Source organism: Solanum dulcamara, chromosome 10, assembly GCF_947179165.1.
Source record: "Solanum dulcamara chromosome 10, daSolDulc1.2, whole genome shotgun sequence".
NCBI lineage: Eukaryota > Viridiplantae > Streptophyta > Magnoliopsida > Solanales > Solanaceae > Solanum > Solanum dulcamara.
In genome coordinates, this window is record NC_077246.1 from 43,758,428 (window position 1) to 43,780,961 (window position 22,534).

At 35.5% G+C, this 22,534-nt stretch overlaps 1 protein-coding gene across 1 annotated transcript; it reads left to right on the top strand.

Moving 5' to 3' along the window:
* Window positions 1-4,867: 4,867 nt before the first annotated feature.
* On the top strand, window positions 4,868-6,647 carry LOC129870766 (CBL-interacting serine/threonine-protein kinase 5-like). Its single transcript, XM_055945628.1, has one exon. It carries the CDS (start codon window positions 5,065-5,067, stop codon window positions 6,529-6,531), a length of 1,467 nt encoding a protein of 488 aa, XP_055801603.1. The 5' UTR covers window positions 4,868-5,064; the 3' UTR covers window positions 6,532-6,647.
* The last annotated feature ends 15,887 nt before the right edge of the window (window positions 6,648-22,534 follow it).

Consider the following 22,534-nt stretch of genomic DNA (forward strand, 5'->3'; position numbering starts at 1 on the left):
ACTTCAAATTAGAGGTAAAGCACTTACCTTTCCCGAAATTGACTAAAACTTGCCGAAATCGCGCCTCGGAATTTTATTTACGTGCTGAATCATTGTGGCAGCTTGCTGTCTGATTTTTGCTGCAAAAAATCCTAATTTTATACTGCTAATACTTCCATATCATTGTATTATACTCTAATTAATTAATTTACGGAACGAAAATGGGACTTACCTATTTTGCTCCCAAAGCCGTCGCAATTTTCTCTCCTTAGCTTTAGGGTTTTTTTGTTCACGTTGCTGCTGGAAATTTTGAGGAACAAGCTGAAGTTTGAGATACATATCACTTATATGGGTGGTCCCAAGGGGTGACACATGTCAGCCTCTAAGGATGACATGTTTCAAGCCATGATTGGCCACCGTGTCATGCTGCCAATTAGGGGCTGCCACGTGGCAGCGGGGTCCACCTCCCCCAAGTAGCTGCATCACCTACTTGACCCTAAGTAGGTGCATCACTTGCTTGCTTGAGGTGCTGCCACGTATCACTCCTTCATTGGCTGCCACACGTCGTCTTTTTCCCTTCCTCGCAGGTTCGTAATTTCGTCTCACTTTAAGAGCCTATGTAATCCGTACTACGTAAGCTTGATATATCCTTAAGCAACTTAAGTGTATAAGACTCTTAACTTAGTGTCTTACGTAGGTAAATCGAGTCCTACGACTCATTTCTTAGCCTCCAACTCTTTCCAGATTCTTATGACTCTATCTCCAACCTCCCTTCTCGCGAGGTATCACAATCTTCTTTCCTTAAAGTTGTTTCATAGTGTCGTAGCTTATCCGTCTCACATGATAGTGTCTAAGGAACTTAAGAAGACGTTCCGAGCTCAAGAGTGCGGGGTGTAACAACCTTAGCCTTATTTGGGGTAAAATGAAATTGACTATCTTGTGTTTGTTGATGCATATTGCTTTGTGGCTTGATATATTGGATTATATTGATTTTCATAGATTGTTCTTTGCCTTAATCTAGGCGTAGTCTAGAGATTGCCTTATACTTGTGATTTTAGAGCCAACAAGCCTTAAAAACTCTCTGACGTAGCTTCAGACAACTTAGCTCCCTATAGACTAATGTAACAGACTTGGTTCTGATAGTATGAGCCTTATCTAGGAGGTAACTCAACTCTTGTGACTATTTATCCATATCTCCCCTTTGATATGTTAGCCTAGACGTTATTCAATCGTGATTTCAAACTTCATTCAACTATTTGAGATTGGATTCGGTTCAAGCTTAGGGTGATTAGATGGAAACTTGGGGGTTGACTTGATCCATGGTGGCCCCTTGATGGTGACTTTTGATATGGGATCTTTTCCTGACTTCTCATATAGATGTAGATTCAGGATGCAGACATACCACTCTTATAGTTGTAGATTCAATGTCTGAGCACTTGATCTTCAGTCGCAGTCCGAGTTATGGGCACATTACTCCTAGTTGGGTTGAGACTTGGCAGCATGGTTCTATTGGATTCTTCGAGTGTTATAGCCATGGTTCGAGGTTCGGGTTATGCACTCCCTATTTTTGGATGTACTAGTTATCATTCATAAATAGTAGTAGCCTTTTGTGTACACATAAGGCTTATGAGGGTCCTTTAGGGTTATTTACTTTCAATTGAGCATAAGTTTACCTTTTAGGCTTATAGGTCCAGTTAGATTATAGCTAGTTACTTACATTTCATTTTTGTTCATTCCTAGACTCGTGTACTTTATAGTTAGTCTTCTGTTATCGCTTCACTAGTTTGACCTTTACATGTTGATTCTTTCTTCTTTTCATATTGTCTTTACTTTCCAATCTCAATCACCCTATGATGCATGTTGGATACTTGTTATTTTTGTACTTATACTACACTCTGCATCTGTTTTCTTGATGTAGATTCGAGTGCTAGCCATCAGCGTTGATTTCAAACCTACTGCAGGGATATCGTAGGCCAAGGGTGAGCTTATGGCGTCTTAGATCATCATGTATCCTTCTGTTTGGTTAGTCTTTTGTATTTGAGATGAGTCTGTATTTTGGTCCAGTTTTGGAACTTGTACTATCTTAACAACTCTATACTTTTGACCACCAGGTCGTGGGATTGGATCATTTTATTTTGGATTTTATGCAAATATATATATATATATATATATATATATATATATATATATACATATATATCATGTTGTTCCTATTTTCTGCTGCTTTTGTTTAATTATTTCAATTGTCGCTTGTTTGTCTTTGTTTCTACTCGATAAGCCTGTTACTTATCATTCCAGGATATGGGTTCATTTACCTACTGATGGGTTATAGTAGATGCCATCATAACTCAAGATTTTGAGTCTTGACAAAGTGATACAAGAGAGAACAAATATATGTGACACAACCTAATTGCACGAATAAATATAACAAATATAGTTGTCTAATACCTCAAAAACTATATAAATATATAGAGAGAAAGGTGAAAATACATAATACAACTTAAATGCACGTATGAATACAACAAATACGACCGCTTTAACCTCAAAAAATATAGAATATAGAAAGAGAAGGATGGAAATACAACAAACATAGAGAGATGTGAATTCAGAATACAAAGAGGGAGAAAGAAAAATAGATTGAGGTGAGAGGGGAGAAGTGGGAGAGTTTTTTATTTTTCGCATTGCATCTTAATGGTTAATTATAAATACTCAAATCATAACTATAGATCTCTAATTTTGTCCAAATGATGGTCTTTTTTTTAAGTTTACACACACACACATATATAGTTAGTTAGACGCGTGGAATTGTCTAATCATTTTATTCAAACAAATACAGAGCCAGAATGGATTTTTTTGTGTCTATTACAAGTTTTTCCCTCCTGGGTTGAGACCGATCATTCAGATAGATTGGGTAAACTAATGAGCTCAGATATTAATGAACTCTATAGAAGAGTTATCTATTAGAACAATTTCCTTACCAATCTATTAACAGTAAATCTACGCCTGGAAAATTAGTAATATGTCAAGAGAACTTAGTATAAGAAGTCGTGAATACACTTCTTGATAATGGAATCCGGGGACAACTAATGAGGAACCTTCATAATAAATTAAGTTTACAAGTCATTTTATGATGTAACTAAAGCCAACGAAGGAATATTTCATGAGACTCTACTTGGCAAACCAATCAATTATTCAAGACTTTATGTCACAATGTCGTGGGTCTTTCACTTTCATTATATCGATGTGGATTGCCTCGTGAAATAGCAATAAAACTTTTTCAGACATTTGTAATTCATTGTCTAATTAGACAACATCTTGCTTCGAACATAGACTTCTAGGTTTCACTTGACGACTTTTACCACTGGACTAAACTTTGGTAGTAACGAAATATAGAGATATGAAAATCTTGATTGTAACCTTTAAGGTTTGTATGGATTGTAGGATTCGGATTTTTAAAACTAAATAGTTGGTAGATTCGACTTTTTTTAAAAACAAATCCGCATTGAGGTGGCAGGGGGCTTGGTATTAACCCCTACTTTGTTTATTATCAAACCAAAAATAGAACACACGAAGGAGGGGACATAAAATTGGACACAGAGCAATAATTAAGTTGTAGTGACAAGGAGATAAAGTGACTGAGGTAAAGGAAGGGAAATTCTATTACTGAATATATAACCAAAAAAAAAACTTTGTTATACGCTAATTAAACACATGCACACACCCACTAGTATGTGTAAATTCAAGTAGATAAGTAAGCGTAGAGTGACAATAATAAAGTTTTGTTAATCAAGGACAATTGTAGGATATATAAAAGATTTAAGAGTAGTGGCCTACAACATATTACAAATTGTACTTGTTGTGCAACAACTTAAGGAAAGATTTCTTAGAATTCATGAGAATAAAAGAAAAATTGATAGAGGTTTTGCTCATTACGTGCCTAAATGTTGTCACTTGTATGTTTCTTGTAATTATATTAAATTTGATGACTAGACTTTTATTTTCCCATATTATTTTTAGTAAAGGAACAAGGATTGTAGACTAGGAGCCGCGTCATCTTTATTATCATGTCCTTGTCTTATCTATGTCAATAGCCTTCGTTCAAGAATTATGTCATTTTCTTATCCTCAATAAATTGATATCTTCAACAACCAAAAAAAAAAGAGAATGAGCAAGAACATCATTACTTTAATTCCTATGCAGTACACTTGTTCGGTTTTGTTGTTCTTTATTTATTTTAAAAAGTTGAACAGACTAGCTAGTAACTAACTTGTTCTTTTTATTTTTGGTAAACAAGAGAGTAACTAACTGCTTGGTCATAAAAGAATTGAAGTTGTTTACGTTCTGGAAAAGGCTGCATCTTATAAGAAGGTATTATTAAGTTGATTGAGAGAAATGGCAAAAGAAAAGATATTTGGCACTACACAAAAGAGAAGAACCACTCCATCACAATATTCCTTTGATATTCCCACAGGCCTGGGGCTTCTACTGGGAACACTCTGATCTTTAATACAGTTAGTAACATAACAGATAATTCCACAGAAGATAAAGTATTAATTAAGGTATGTATTATTGATTTCTACTGCGTGCGTTAGAATGTCAGTTTTTAGATTTGCGTACAAATTTTAAACTCTAGATAAAACAATGAAGACTTATTCTTTATTTACAAATTAAAATGAGAGATAGGTGACCCACGAAGTAGCTAGCATTATTAAAAAGAATAATTCATCAGTCTGACTTTGAAAAACAGCGCAACATTGCATAGATGTAGATCCACTACACCACGCGCAGTACGTATATAAAATTTGGAAATGGTCTTTATCAAGCTTTATATATTCTCATATAGGAGTATCTAACTATAACTACTAATTGTCTTTAGCCTTATCGGAAAGGCTATTTTACTTGCAACAAAATTAATCTTTTTCTCTCATCAATGTCCTTACCAACTCCTAATCTGAACTTTGGAATTTTTTATCATCAACTACTTCAGCTTCCAATTACTATTTGTCTTCCTCACAACAAGGAATAGGAATTGATTCTGCAAATTATTCTAGCTACCTACCTGCCTACTGTTCAAATTAAATATTCATGGAGAAGAAAATATTGTTCGGCAAATACGAAACTGGGAAACAATTAGGCAAAGGCACGTTCGCCAAAGTTTTCCATGCAACAAACCTTGCCACTGGTGAAAACGTGGCGATCAAAGTGATCAAGAAAGAGATAGTGAAATCTCAAGAAATGATGGAACAAATCAAGAGGGAAATCTCTGTTATGCGCCTCGTCCGCCACCCTAATATTGTCGAACTCAAAGAAGTCATGGCAACAAAAACCAAGATCTTCATTGTCATGGAATTCGTGAAGGGTGGTGAACTCTTTGCAAAAGTAGCCAAAGGAAGGCTCAAAGAAGACGTGGCTCGAAAATATTTTCAGCAGTTGATAAGTGCTGTTGAATTTTGCCACAGTTGTGGTGTTTCTCATCGTGATATAAAGCCAGAAAATCTCCTTCTTGATGAGAATGAGAATTTGAAGGTGACAGATTTTGGGCTATCGGCTTTGCCAGAGCAATTGCTAAACGATGGGCTTCTATACACGCAGTGTGGAACTCCAGCGTATATTGCACCTGAGATAATAAGAAATAAAGGATATAATGGTGGCAAGGTTGATATTTGGTCATGTGGAGTCGTATTATATGTTCTTCTAGCAGGGTGTTTACCTTTTCAAGATGCTAACCTTGTGAATCTGTATAGAAAGATTTTCAAAGCTGAATATCGATTTCCCCCTTGGTTATCTACAGAAGCAAAACGTTTAATATCTAGAATATTACTCCCTAACCCACAAAAGAGGATTAGTATAACTGGAATAATGAAAGACCCTTGGTTTAGGAAAGGTTTTAAATTGACAATTTATAATGGGAATATTTCTTCATCATCATTAATTCATGATTATGAACACGATACAATTTCTATGTTAGATATGTTTGGAAGATCCGACGAATATTTAAAGCATGGAGGGATGATCAAATCCCCCTCTTCCCCAGCCTTATTAAATGCTTTTGAATTGATCTCATCAATGTCAGCTGGCGCCAATTTATCAAGCTTGTTTGAGAACAAGAAGAAGACAGAGTCCATTTTAACATCCAGGTGTTCAGCCACAATCATCATGGCCAAGATTCAATTGTTGGCCAAGAAATTGAATTTTAAGGTTGCAAGGGTCAATGGGTCGACCTTGAGGCTGCAAGGTTCCTCTGATAGTCAGCCGAAAGCACGGACGTTATTGGTTAACATAGAGGTGTTCAAGGTGGCTCCAGAAGTGGCTGTCGTTAAGTTCTCAAAGATCTCAGGTGATTCACAAGAGTACACCAAGTTTTTTGAGGAGGAGGTAAAACCAAATTTAAAGGACATTGTTTGGACATGGCATGCCGAGCAAGTGTTAAGTGGTATCTGTGACAAGGAAGAGTGCAAAATTCCCATCAAGTGTGCTAGTTGCAAGGATTTAACCCAGAATAAGCTAGAAGAAATTGACAATATAACTGCCAATTTCTCATCCAGCGTGTGATAACAACATATAACTCACTATTAACAATTGCATTTGGTTTCTATGTCATCTAAACCAAATATTAATTGTATATGATTCAATAGAGGAGGGATAATACATATCTTTTCATAGTGCTATATACCCTTTATACATTTTATTTCTTTTCATTTGTTTGGTTTTGATTGAGACTTGGACTGTGATATTGTTTGTGATTTTTGAATGAGATATATGTACAAAGAAAGGTGACCGTCTTTAACTTGTTTGTGATCAATCTCTCTCTTGCTCCTTGTACCCATAGGTATACCATTATATAAAATGTCTAATTTTTATATCAATAAGACATCATGTTTTAACCTAAAGCAACTTATCTTTTATTTCCTAAATCAGAACTTAATTTTTTTTTCCAATAAAACAAAACTATATTTGCCTCAAAATCTACTAAAATTACTAGGTTAACCGTAGGAAGGCCTATACTTCTTAGAACCACTTTAGTGTAGTAAATTTCATCCTAATTTTATATATTACTAGTCTCTGGGGGGACGTGTGTTGAACGTTTATGTTTATTCCAAACAATGGTATATTCATCATATTTTTCACACAATCAACAAATTTTTAAAGTTCAGAAATTAATATTGTGCAACATAAAAAATTTGTTGAAAAGAAATAAGAGATTCTTACCAAACAAATATAATGAAACATCAAACTTATCACATATAATTATTACTAGTCTTGGGCACACGCTTTGCGTGTGTATCCCATATCATTGAGTATATAAGTTTAAAAAATCATATGGATATTGTTAAGTTCTATATTTTGAATAATGTAAACAATTAATGTTGGTCCTATGCAGTTAGGTCAATGAAGAAAATGTTCTTGTCCCACGAAAAACCTCAAATACCTTATTATAATTTTTGTCTTTGCCTCGATGCCTTATTCTAATTTCTAACTTTGGCTCTAATTTATCGAAATAATTCCATTGTCTTCTTAATTACTTTTGTTAATGAATTCTTTATGATTTTATTAGCTCTCAATAGAATATAACAAAACCATTGTATGTTCTCTTTTAGTAAACAAAAAAATAATATTAAGATGACTTTATTTTTCATATATACATCATCAAAGTAGATATGGAGGAATTACCTTTAAGCTATAGAGAATCCTTTGATAATTTTTAATACACAAAACACTAAGCATGATTACAAAAGGACAACAATATTGACAAACATATACAAGGGACTATGAAATATCAAAAAGATTTAATAAAGTCGAATATGGTCATGATTAGACTATATATATATCGTTTAACATGATAATCTTATTCCGCATTGACATATACATCCATTATCGTAAGAAACTAACGAAAAATTCAGACAAAGTAACAGAGTAAAGTGAGCATTCCGGATATATCAACTACTTTGCTCTATTGTTTAATTTATTCTAAAGGTGAGGGTTATACATATTTCTATTTTATAAGTACACTAAAATTATATTTATTTTGTACAAATTTTAAAATACTTTACATGTATAAGCTATAAACAAACTTTAACAAAAACGAACAACCTTTATTTATTAAAGCAAATTATTATTTGACAATTAACACTAATAACAAAAAGAATTATAGCTCATAACGGCTCACAGAATGTTTTATTTTATTTTGATAATAATTACAATATTTTACTTACAAATTTGATAAAATGAAATGTTACGAAATGTTAGAGAGAAAAATCCTAATTCGTGGTTACAATTATACGAAACACCAACAATTTTTTCAATATAAAAGAAATTGAATCAAAGAAGAGAACAACATCTTTTTCCTTCATTCGATATGAGAAAATGAAAAAATAAGAGTTTTACGATATAACATTCAGAAATGAAGGGTGTTGAAACCTGTAGTAATCCAAAAGTTGGAAAGTCGGAATATAATGAAAAAGAAAGTTGTTGAAAATTCACTAGTGCAAGATTGTACGAACCCACCCACGGTCCGTACAAGGACCTACGTACCATAGGAGGCATTTGTAGATGGGTCCTGAGACTTGTAGAAATTTAGAAACTTGGGTATTGACCTACAAGGGTCATCTACGGACTGTAGGAGGTCCTACGCCCGATAGGTGGTGTTCCTAGAAAGACTCCTAAAAAATGACAAATTCCCGTAGCGAAAGTTAAGTTCTAAGAGAGGTTCTACATCTGTATAAAGTTCGACGGATCGTAAAATGGCTCGTACAATGAGAATCAGAGAAGTTAATTTTTGAGGATTTTAGAGTTGTACAGGACCAGAGGGTTGACGACCCATAGATCAGGATCATAGGGAAATTCCAGTAGCTTCAGTTTTGGTACACGATTTCTACGAAACTCTTGGACAACTCATGGAGGAATCTACAATTTGTAGGTCTCGTCCGCAAGGCACTTCGGCAATTTTTAAGTAATGGATATTTTGGTCATTTTTCACTATTTTAACCTGTACACTATGTGGTTTTGGACTATTTGAGACGACCTATATCCATCCAAACCCTTCAAACTTCGCTTGTTCCCTCTAAATCTCTCAAAATTTTCTAAGGTTCTCTCTCAAGTCTCCTTCCTCAAGCCAAGCTAGGTGTCACGCCCCGAGTCTACACTCTAGACGTGACTGGCACTCGAAAATTATTGTTGGTCCCAAGAGAACCATTTGGACTAGCAAACTCACTCAACGAAAGACTTTAACTCATAAATAAATTCAAATGGGCACAATGAAGCATGCAACTTAATACTATTTAGCATAAATCATGAAACTCAAATATATAAAATGTATGAGACTTAACTCAATATTTTAAAATATACTCTGAGAAATAAACTAAACATTGTCTACTAGTCTATCAAGCATCTAGAATACTGACTCTGAAATAGGTATCGAAAATGGCCCACGGCTACCTCAAACCAATAATTAATAACTAAAAGGTAAAGACTCAAGCGCGCCTCTGAAAGCAAAGATATCTCACCAAAAGCTGAGTTGAAACCGATCTTCAATGGTGCGTTGTTTGAGGATCTCTATCACTTGTATCTGCATCACAAAATGATATAGGTCAAATGACTTTAGTACATGGAATATACAAGTATATAATAAGAGACAATGTTTTAAAAAAATAGTAATGCAACTCAATGTATAAAATATAATATTTTACTTCTTGGAGAATTTCTCTAATCGAGACATACATGATGATACAACGAACTGTTGTCATTGCCACAGCCGTCCAATATCTTATCAGGGTAAAGGACGCAAACTCATCTCTGGATCCAATAAAAGTCCCCTTTTGGAACAATGAGGAATCACCCGAATGAATGGTTCAATCATATTCTATGCTAGCTATGTAGTTTATGGGGTTTGAGTTTCTCTATACTCTTACCCAAATCGGTGCTCAATACTATTCTGAAAATATAATTTATTATGCTCATAACTTATTTCATCTCTTTTGGACTTAGCTCAAAACTCAACTCTTCTCAACTCATCTTTTCTCTTTAAAATAGACATAAACTCAACTCAATCGATTCATTTAAAAGAAACATTTGACTTCTCAACTCAATCTCAAAATAGGTGTTTAAAAATGCTTACATCATTTATACTTCACAATTCTCATGCTCAAAATAGTGATTAAGAGTTTTCTCAACCCATGCTCGAAATGATACATAAAAGACTTCTCAAACTCAACTCATGCTCAAAAAGGAATATAAAATATAATGGATATAAAAGTAATTTCCATGGTCAAAGAAAATGACTTTAAGCACTTAGAAAAAAAGTTAGGAATCCTAACTTTTAATTTTTGATCGACTTTAAGAACTTTATGGCTTAAAATTAGCGTTAGGCAAACACGTCCAAAAGCTAAAAAGGGGCTTTAAGTTGGTTTTGACCAACTTAAAGCCCATCCAAATGGGCTCATATTTGAATATACACAAGAATCCAATGGAATTTATATGGAAAAATTAAGAATTCGCATTATAGAAATTAAAAACTCAATCTTGAAACTCAACTTGACTATATAGAGATGTAGGACATAAGGAAGAACTTACTCCACATTATGATAACCTTACATAACAGGAACGAAGATTTGTTAAGTGAAAATTGAAGATTAGGCTTGAAATCCTTGAACCCCGTATTCTTCTCTTCTCTTTCATTCTTTCTCTCAAAAGGTTTTAGGTGTTAATTGGAGAAAAACCCCATTGGGTAATAATAAGGAATGGATTTTGGTCCCAAAATGTAGTGGGTTAAGTTTGGAAAAGGTGGGAAAAAAATAAGTATGTCCTTCATTAAAACTGGCGATGGATAAAATTTGCCTCTAGGTCTGCGACGCGGGCCTGGTCCCTGAATTTAGTTACAATAATTTTTTTCTGTGATGCGGACACATCGCACACTCAACTTTATCAAAAAATTCATAGGTCCAAAATAATTTCCCTTTCTCTTATTTCTTGGAATAACCTAAGTTAGAATAGTACGGGTGTTATAATATCTCCCCCTTGAAATCATTTGTCCTCGAATGATGACCAAGCTAAGAATTTACTCAAGGCATGAATAAAATGCAAACCTTAAAACATCAAACTCAAGAATAACTCACTCAATTACTTAAACTCAAGAAGGTACTAACTCGAAGATATGAATAGGAATGCTACCTTCAACATCGACACTAGGAGGAATGAATAGATGCGGGTACTTCACTTCCATATCATATTCGGCTTCCCATGTAGCCTCCTTAATATATTGATTTCGTCATAAAACTTTGACTGACTCAGCCTCTTTGGTCCTTAATTTATGAACTTGACGATCAAGAATTTGAATAGGAACCTCCTCATTAGACAAGTTATCTCTCACTCCAATATTTTCTGTATTAACAATGAGTGAAGGGTTTCCCAAATATTTCTTAAGCATGGAAATATGGAATACCGGATGAACAACATCTAACTCTGAAAAAGCTCCAACTCATAGGCGACATTGCCCACTCTCTTTATAATCTAGTATGGACTAATATAATGTGAACTCAACTTTCCTTTCTTTCAAAACCTCATAACTCCCTTCATGGGCAAAACTTTTAAATACACCCAATCATTTACCTCAAACTTCAAGTCTCTTCTCCTAACATCATTGTAGATTTCTGACGACTTTGCATAGTTGTCAATCTTTATTGTATAATCTTCACTTTCTTCATAGCCTGATGAACTAAGTCTGGTCCTATCAACTCAGCCTCACAAATCTCAAACCACTCAATTGGTGATCTACACCGCTCCCATAAAAAGCCTCATATAGAGCCATTTGAATACTATAATGAAAGTTGTTATTGTAACCAAACTCAATAAGCAAAAATAGTCATCCCAATTACCCTTAAAATTGATAACACAGGCTTTCAACAGCCTCCAGAGTTTGAATAGTATGCTCTGCCTGATTATTTTTTCGTGGGTGGAAAACGGTGCTAAGATTAACCTTTGAACCCAAATCTTTTTGGAAGGATTTCCAAAAGTGTAGATTGAATTGAGTACCTCCATTCGAGATGATGGACAATGGAACTCCATGCAATTTGACTATCTCTCGAATATACAACCCTGCATAATTATCGGCTGAATCTGTAGTCTTAACGGGCAAAAAGTGAGTTGATTTGGTCATACTATCCACAATCACCCAAATCAAAGCATGCTGTCTACGAGATCGCGGTAAGCCTGTAATAAAATCCATGTTAATCATCTCCCACTTCCATCCTGATAACTCTATATTTTGAGCTATACCACAAGTCCTTTGATGCTCAACTTTGACTTGTTGGAAATTCTAGCACTTAGATACAAACTATACTATGTCTCTCTTCATACCATTCCACCAATAGACCTATCTCAAGTCTTGGTACATCTTTGTATAACTTGGATGGATGGAATACCTGGAGCTATGTGCCTCTACCATTATTTTATATCACTTGGAACACATAACATGCCTTGATATCTTAACACTCCATCTCCCCCTTTGGAGAAAGCCATTACTTTCTTCTTATGAACATCATTTTTCAATTGGAGGAGAATAGGATCTTGATCTTGCTTTTCTTTTACATCAACAACTAATGATGATTCAACCCCATTCTGGACAAGAACACCTCCCTCATCATATTCCACAAGACAAACACCCAAATGTGCAAGTCTATGCACTTCCTTGGCTAAATCTTTCTTTTCCTCCTCAACATAAGCGGTACTCCCCATGGAAACCCTGCGAAGAGCATCGACAACAACATTAGCTTTATCTGAATGGTAGAGAATACGCATGTTGTAGTCATTGAGCAAATCAAGCTATCTTATCTGCCTCAGGTTGAGCTTTTTTTGACTAAATACATATTATAGAATTGTGTGATTCATGAACACATCTGCATGCACACCATAAAGATAATGACGCCAAATCTTGATTGCAAATACTACCTATGCCAATTCTAGCTCATGATTCGGATAATTCCTCTCATGAACCTTAATTTGTATGGAAGAATATATAATAACCTTGCCTTTATGCATTAGAACAAAACCCAATCCGACTCTGTACGCATCACAATATATCACAAACCCATCTGTTCCCTCGGGTAGTGAAAAAACTGGAGCAGTTATCAATCTTGTTTTCAACTCTTGAAAACTCTTTTCACAAGTATCAAATCATTGAAACCTAGTATTCTTTTGAGTCAACTTAATCACTGGTAATGGTATGGAAGAGAATCCTTCAACAAATCACTTATAATAGTCAGCCAAACCCAAGAAACCTCATATATCATTAGGGGATGTGGGCCTTAGCCAATTCTTAATTTCTTTAATCTTTTGTGGATCAACTCGAATACCGTCTACAAAAATAATATGGCCTAAGAATGTCACATATGAAACCCATAACTCATACTTTGAAAACTTAGCATATAACTCCTTTTCTTTGAGAGTTCGGAGAACAATCTTGAGATGGTGAGCATGCTCCTCCTCATTCCTTGAATAGATCAGGATGTCATCGATAAACGCATTTATAAACAAGTCTAGATACTGCTTGAAAACTCTATTCATGAGATCCATAAATGATGCAGGAGCGTTAGTCAAACTAAAGAAATGATTAGGAACTCATAATGACCATACCTGGTTCTGAAGGTTGTCTTTGGGATGTCACATTCTCTTACTTCCAACTGATAATAGCCTGATCTGAGGTCTATATTGGAGAAACGGATGGCACCCTGAAGTTGGTCAAAAAGATCATCGGTTCTCAAAAGAGGGTTACTTATTCTTTATGGTAACCTTATTCAGATGATGATAGTCAATTCAAATTCTCAGGAACCAATCTCTCTTTCTAACAAATAGGAAAGCAGCGCTCCAAGGTGAGATACTCGACCTAATGAATCACTTATCTAAAAGATCCTTTAACTTCTTTTTTAACTTGGTGGGAGCTATTTTATATGGAGGAATATAAAGAGGCTACGTATCAGGAAGAACCTCTATTCTAAAATCTACCTACCTATCGGGAGGTGCTCTAGGAAAATCCTCAAGAAAGACTTTTGGAAACTCATTAATGACTGGAACTGACTGAGGGGATGGTGTCTCCACACCATCATATCTAACTCAAATAATATGGTAGATACACCCTTTGGAAAGTAACTTTCTGGCCTTAAGGTATGAAATAAATTAACCCTTAGGAAAAGTCGGACTACCCTTCCACTTTATAACTGGCTCATTTGAAAACTAAAACTTGACTACTTGGGTTCTACAATAAACTAAGGCATAACAAGCATAAATCCAGTCTAAGTCAAGAATGACATCAAAGTCAATTATATCTATCTCAACTAACTATGCAGAAGTATATTTATGATAGACAGAGATTATACAATAACAATAAACCCACTTAGCTAGAATGGACTCACTAATGGGAGTTGAAACACTGAATGGTTCTAAGATTCATTCTGAAAGAATCCCAAACTTGATGGCTACATAAGGAGTCACAAAAGACAAAGTAGCACCTTGATCGAGTAGAGCATAAACATCATGGGAAAATATTTGAAGCATACTAGTAACAACATCTAGCCAGTTATCTTGGTCATGCCAGTTGGCCATAGCATACAAACAGTTTGAACCCCCACTTATCCCTGAAGTGGCACCCCTCTGATTTCCTCAGTTGGGTTGTGCTGCCGAAGGAGACTGGGCTCTATTACCCCCATTACCCTGTCTGTTTGACAGACAATCTCTCTTAAAGTGACTCATCTGGCCACACTTATAACAACCATTAGTTCCATCTCAACACTCTCCTAAGAAGAGTCTTCCATACTTACCACAAGGAGGCTTGCGTGATGAACTTTGAACCATACTTCCCTGGGATTGAGGGCCTTGAGCTCTAAAATTCTGGTTACCTTGATACCTCTGGTTATTCCTATTGTTGACTTCAGGTGCACTCGCTTTAGATTGTGCATAGCCAGAAGACCTCTTCTGGAAGAAACAATGATTGTCATTACCACCCTTATGGTGGTTTCCCTCATTACCTGGGATTTGGATCTCTTGCTTTGGTACTCCTCTATGTCCATCTTCTTATTCTCCTCAACTTTCTGAGCGTACACTATGAGTCTATAGGTGTACATATCTGAGATCAACAAGGACGACTGACACTTCTTCTTTATATGCCTGTTCAAACCTGAAACAAAGTTCTTCATTTTGGCTCTCACATCAAGAACCATTTCAGGAGCATACTTGGCCAACTGGTGAATTTGAAACCATATTCCTTAACTGTCATGCCTTCCTGCTTCAAGTTCACGAACTCCTCAACTTTTTTCTCCCTCAGGTCTTGAGGAAACAAGTGGCCCAAGAATGCATTATCGAACTCATCTCAAACTGCAGGCTCAGCATCCTCACCTCTACTTTCCTCCCATTGATTATACCAGACATTGGCAACATCTTTCGCTGGTAGGAGAAAAGTTCAACTCCCTATATTTATATAGCATGAAGGGATTTTATAATCTTCCACATGTCATCAATGAAGTTTTGAGGTTCTTCATCAACCTTGGATCCAGTGAAGACGGGTGGGTTCATCCTCAGGAAAGCACAAATCTTATTTATAGAAGATGACTGTTGAGAACTAGAGCTTGGGACTAGGGAATTCTGATGACCTGTCTGTGCAGCTATCAACTCGGTGAGCATAGAGATAGCTTCCCTAAATCAGCCTCAAAGTCATCGTGGGTTGCATGGTCTGTGGAACTTTCTAAGCTTATTCTCAACTTCATCCTCAACTGCTCGAGCTTTGTTTTGAGTCTATATTTTGGATAGTTGCAGAACTTGATTCTCAGCAATGTTTCTTTAAGTCAATGTTCTCTTTGAAGACATTATCTGAAAATCGTGAAACACATGAATAAGAAGGAGATTTCATAGAGTTAAATTCTATAGCATGAGATGGAGTAATAAAGAAGTGAAATAATTCCTAAAGTCCTATAGTTTTCCTATTATAGATGTGGCGCGTTTCACATTGATAAGAAGGACTATACTAGACTCGTCTTTAGACACCCTAGGACTATTGAACTCTGTGCTCTGACATCAAATTTTTCACACCCCGAGCCTACACCCTAGATATGGACAGAACTCGAAAACCATTGATGGTCCCAAGAAAACCACTTAGCCTGGCTAACTCACTCAACGGAAGACTTTAACTCATAAATAAATTTAGATAGGCACAATGAAGCATGCAACTTAATACACAGTGGCATAAATCATTATCACAAATACATAAAATGTATGAGACATAACTCAATGTTTCTAAATATACTCAGGGAAATAATTTAAACACTGTCTACTAGTCTATTAAGCCTCTAGAATACTGACTTTGAAATAGGTACTGGGACAAGTCCATGACTATCTCAAACTAATAATTAATAACTGAAAGGGAAAGACTTAAAAACGCCTCTGACTACAAAGTGGTCTCACCAAAAGGTGGGTAGAAACTGATCTTGAATGGTGCGCTGGTTGAGTATCTCTATCACTTGTATCTACATCATAAATGATGTAGGTCAAATGATGTTAGTACATAGAATGTACGATTATGTAAAATGACAAAAGAAAAATTACTCAGGATACTCAAATCAAGAACTCAATTATGAAAATAGCTCAACTCAAATAAGCATGAAACATAATAAAAGACAATGTTTTAAAAACATAGTAATGCAACTCAGTGTATAAAATATAATAATTTACTTCTTGGGAAGTTTCTCTAACCGACAACCATCACTTATGAGCTACATTCTTATACAATAAATTGTTGTCTTTGCCACAACCGTTTAATACTTGTCAGGATAAGAGACGCAAAATCATATCTGGATCTAATAAAAGTTTTTGGTACAATGAAGAGTCACCCGAATGAATGGTACTATCCTATTCTACGCTGGCTACATAGTTTATAGGGTTCGAGTTATTCTATATTCTTACCCAAATCAGTGTTCAATACTACTCACAAAATATAATTTATTATGCTAATAACTCAAATAAGTGTATTTACTCAATTGGGTCATTTAGTCTCTTTTGGACTTAGGTCAAGACTCAACTATTCTCAAATCATCACTTCTCTTTAAAATAGACATTGTCATGACCCAAAATGGGCCATGAGTGAAACTCACATTTAACCTCCGAGGTAGGAGAACCAACGACACAAACTCCAACTTATAATGGTATGATAATAATGCGGAAGCTCAATTTATGAAAGTAAGAAATAATAAAACCACTAAAGTCTATTACATACGTTAATAAAAACCTAAAAGTCATCACATCAAGGACATCTAATCTTAAAATATTAAATCTTACAGAATCTAACACGAGCTAAGAGTAATAGATCACATAAGAACTCGATTCGCTGGACATTGGCTAGAGCTGGGGGCAAGTCAAAGTCGATGGTACACATGTTGGACTCCACAAAATAAAGCAAAGAAAAATACAAGTAGGAGTTAGTACAGGGCAATATGTACAGAGTATGTATCATCGACCGACTCAAAATAAAAATCAATATGCATAAATTAATAGCAGAAAATCAACCATAAAACTTAACAGGTGGAAACAACAAGATCAAGACCAAATGACATCACAATAAATCAACTACTTAGTTAGTCAAAAATATTAAGAGAATTCATGAGGATGCAGGCTTGCACACCAAGCTCTTTTGGGAAATGAGTTATTTAAGATTGTGTAGTATTAAGTCATTTTAATATGTTTTCATTTAATATTATCATGCTGAAATGTGACACATGATCCAATAATATCTTGTCGGTTCGTGGCATCCTATCCAAATATATCGTGTTGGCTCATGACACTCGATTCAATTATATCATGTCGGATCATGACACGTGATCCAAATATATCATGTCAATTCATGACATCCAATCCAAATATATCGTGTCGGCTCATGACACCTAATCCAAATATAATATGCTGATTTACTAGAAAACTAATGTTCCAATTTTAATTCCCTTTTCATCATAGTAAACTAGTGGTAAAGTATACCCCTCAATGCAATATATGCATGGACCAACTAAAGCTAAATCAGTTTTGTTTTTACCTTTTTGTTTGACACTACAGGTGACGTTCTCGTCATTCTCTTCTCTTTTATTTTCTAAAATAATTATGTACTAAAAGTGACAAATCCTACTAACTTATTTTAATAAATATTAGACAAGTGTTATATGGTATTAAATAAAATATCACTTTATCCCACAAATTAAATTAGTTATCTAAAGTTATCCCTCAACTAAATAATCGTAATTATCGAATAATCCAAAATACCCATTAAAATTTATGGGATGACTCTTTTATGAAATAAGAAGCTCTAGTACTCAAATGACTGAATGGATCATTACAATAGATATCAGTTTACCCACCTTTCATCCCCGAATGGTCAAAAGAAGAGCGAGGGTAGAAAAGGGTACCTGACTCAACAAACAGATGTGGATATTCTCCACGCATATCCGCCTCAGCCTCCTAAGAGGACTTCTCAATCGGATGATTCTTCCATTGTACCTTCACAAATGCAATCTCCTTAGACCTCAACTTGCAAATCTCTCTGTCTAGAATAGCTATGGGCTCCTCCTCATAGGAAAAATTCTATCTCCATGATATTTTTTAGAATATACATATGAAACACTGGGTGCACTCTGGAAAAATCTGTAGGCAAAGCCAATTCATAGGTCACCTCTCCAACATGCTTAAGAACTTCAAACGACTTAATATACCCCGGACTAAGCTTACCTTACTCGCCAAATCTCACCACACCTTTCATGGGAAAAAACTTTAACAACACTTACTCTCCTGAATGAATTTCACATTCTCTAATGATTCCCTCAAAAGATCAGTTCCCCAAGGTCTCACCTCAAATGCATCAAACCAATCAATAGAAGACCTTCATATCCTCCCGTACAATGCCTCAAACGGAGCCATATCAATACTTGAGTGATAGTTATTATTGTATAAAAACTCTACTAAGGGTAGGAACTGATCTTAATGACCACCAAACTCTATCACACATGCACAAAGCATATCCTCCAGCACTTCATTTGTCCTCTCGGATTGTCCATTGGTTTGAGGGTGAAATACAGTACTAAGATCCAATCTAGTACCTAACTCAGCCTGCAAGGTCCTCTAAAAGTTAGAAGTGAATTATATACCTCTATCTGATATTATGAAAATCGAAACTCCATGTAATCAAACAATCTCGCGAATATTCAGTTTGGCTAACTTTTCTGTACTATAAGTCATCTAATTGGAATGAAGTGTGCAGACTTAGTTAATCTGTCAACAATCACCCATACCAAATCAAACTTACCCACCACAAAATTCATTGCAATCCATTCCCACTTCCATTCAGGAATGGGCATTCTCTAAAGCATCCCTCCAGGCCTCTAGTGCTCATATTTTACCGCTGACAATTCTGACATTGGAAAACAAAATTAATAATGTCACTCTTCATTCTACTCTACCAATAATGTTGTTTTAGATTATGATATATCTTGATTGCACCAGGATGTATAGAGTACCTCAAACTGCGATCCTCTATAAGAATAATCTAAATCAAATCATCATATACCTCATGCCAAAACATAGAGAGATTATTGGTCACCCCAAGAATTCTCCATACTATGAGCACAAAACCTCTATTTACAATCAATTATCTATGTAATGCATCATAACAGTCTGTGTAGTCCTATCAATAAAGTTGTTTCAATCCCCTTGAAATTCTCAATAACCATGAAGAACTGTAGGTCCATACCGTAGCGACCTCATAAGTCATCTACCATAATTCAAACAATCCCAACCAACATAAAAATACAACATCTTCCACACATCACTGCTTGTCACTCAAATCAAAACCCAAACTTCATAAAAGTTATTGATAAACCCCTAGTAAGTTTGTGCCGAACTAGTTCACATTGCATGATCATATCAGAACTCAAAGGAAAAAATCCATACAACCTTCAACTCCGAACCAAGGGTCTATATGTGATGTCTTCTTCCTTCACTTTCTTAGATTTTTCCTACGTCACATATTTCAAATACCTTGAACTCTTTAATATACTAGACTCTTATTCCTTTCGCTAATTCGTTTACCAATGTTATTATTTGAGCAACAACCCATGCCATTTTACCTCATCCTCTAAACCCAAACTTTAAGTGAAACCCTTTCGTATGTCCTTTAACAATCAAAAGTAACCAAATTTACAATCCAATCCATGCATAAGTCTTCCTAAATGCCCAATACCTGATGCGATCTATCATTTCTTACCTTATCAATCCATACCTTGACAAAACATTCTACTACGAATGTAGACTCACAATGAAAAACTTGAATTTTGATTTGACTGTGTCACATAATTCCCTTATCTATCAACATTAGCTCATACCTTGAAGATCTTTATGATTTTACATATCTTAGCTGATCATTAATTTCCTCTCCATCGACCTTACTATATCCTTTGTTAAAAACCCAATAGTACCAGTTATCAAACTCAAAATCACAAAAGAACTTATTACAACACTCAGGACGAACACTTGTAGACTCATTTCTCAAATATTATCCAACAGTTTTTAACCCATATAAATGACATGTAATACTATCATCATAACCCGAGCAGAATAGAGGGAACCACATGTCTCTAAATCCAATTATCTACTCTTTCTGAAGATACATCTTTGGCCCTGCAATCAGAGCGACTATCTTTATTCTCGCCTCCCTCCGAAGGTTAAGCTACATCCCACTAATTCCTTCCATTTATGAATCTAGATCCTTTCAATTCTATTCGAGCGGTATTTCAATACACCTTATAACTTTTCATACGACCACGCTACTTACCAAATAGTAGCAAACCACAACCTAGATATTCACAAGTCGTTATTACCATACCAAATCTATTTAACTAAAAATTCTTATCATATAGTTGCATCACAATTACAATCTATTATGAACTCTTGTTACCCTCATGCCCAGTATCCCTTGCCATCACCATAAATCAACTTTGTCATCGACATGACACCTCAAACCTAGCTATACAAACCAAATTCCAAGGACTAACCCAATTTTATATGCACGTTCTTACTAAAATCTTCAATTGAATTTACCCAAGTTTACTCGTTGGAACTTCCTTTACCCATAATCTTGTCGTTCCTATATCGATACACTCTCTTGGAGCTTACAATGAAATCATTGATCCTCATTTTGAATCTTTGAAATACACTCGATAACCTACATGCATTAATTGTATCAAAGATCCACTAATAAAACAAATTAAACATATCAAAAAGATCATACCCAAATGGTCCAAAAATTTCTACCCATTGAATAGCTACAAAATATTGCCAAATCTGATCTGTTCGGTCTCTAGCCAAAGCGATATGCATGCTTTCATAGATCAGGTCGCTAGAAGAAGTAACATAATCTATAACTCTAACCAAGCAAGCATCGGTATCATTGTAGTAGTCGTCTCATGACCCTCTTTGATATACACTCAATCTAAGAAACCGTAGTAGAGATTCTGACCGCAATCCTTTCACAAAGCGGTGAAATTCTCTCTTCTGGAATGAAGCAAAGATGAGTAGCATATTAGTATAAGACACAAACCTTGGCCTTATAGGCTGCAAAGTACATCATCCCTTGCTCTATATTTAGGAACCCATCTCACTTCTTATCCCTTAAGGTTCGGGGGATATACTTCTCTATAAAGAAGTCAGAAGATGTTGCCCATCTGCCTAACCTATGCCCCTGGTGGGCTTTCTCCTATGACCTCTACCATAATCTCTTATCACTAATCCCTCTCTGGCTACAACCCTAACGGCTGGCTCAAGTGCTGATGTTGCTCTAATTTTGAACATTTCTAAAAATAGAGTGAAGAAGGTCAGATACCAATTTGTATTACCTAGCTACCAATTGGATTCAAGTAATAGCACAAAAGAAGGGAGGAATAGAGTTTTCCTAAGGTCCTATAGCCTCCTGAAGAAAAGTAAAGGCATCCCCATATGTTCCGCAAGACTATACTAGACATGTCCTTGTGTCATGACATCACTGAACCTAAAGCTCTGATACCAAGTTTGTCATGACACAAAACAGTTCATGAGTGGCACTCACACTTAACCTCCTAGGTGGATGAACCAATGATACAAACCCCAACATATAAAAATATGATAATTATACGGAAGATCAATTTATAAAAGTAAGAAATAATAAAACCATTAAAGTCTATTACATACGTTCCCCAAAATCTGAAAGTCATCACATCAAGGATATCTAATCTTAAAATACCAAGTCTTAAAGAATCTAACATGAGCTAAGAGTAATAGCTCACCCTAGAACCCGATGTACTGGACACTAGCTAGAGCTGGGGGTGAGTAAAGTCGATGGTACACTTGTTGCACTCCACAAAATAAAGCAAAGAAAAATACAAGTAGGGGTTGGTACAGGAAAACATGTACTAAGTAGGTATCATTGATCGACTCAAAATAGAAATCAATATGCAAAAAGTAATAGCAGAAAATGAACCATAACACTAAACAGGTGGCAAAAACAAGA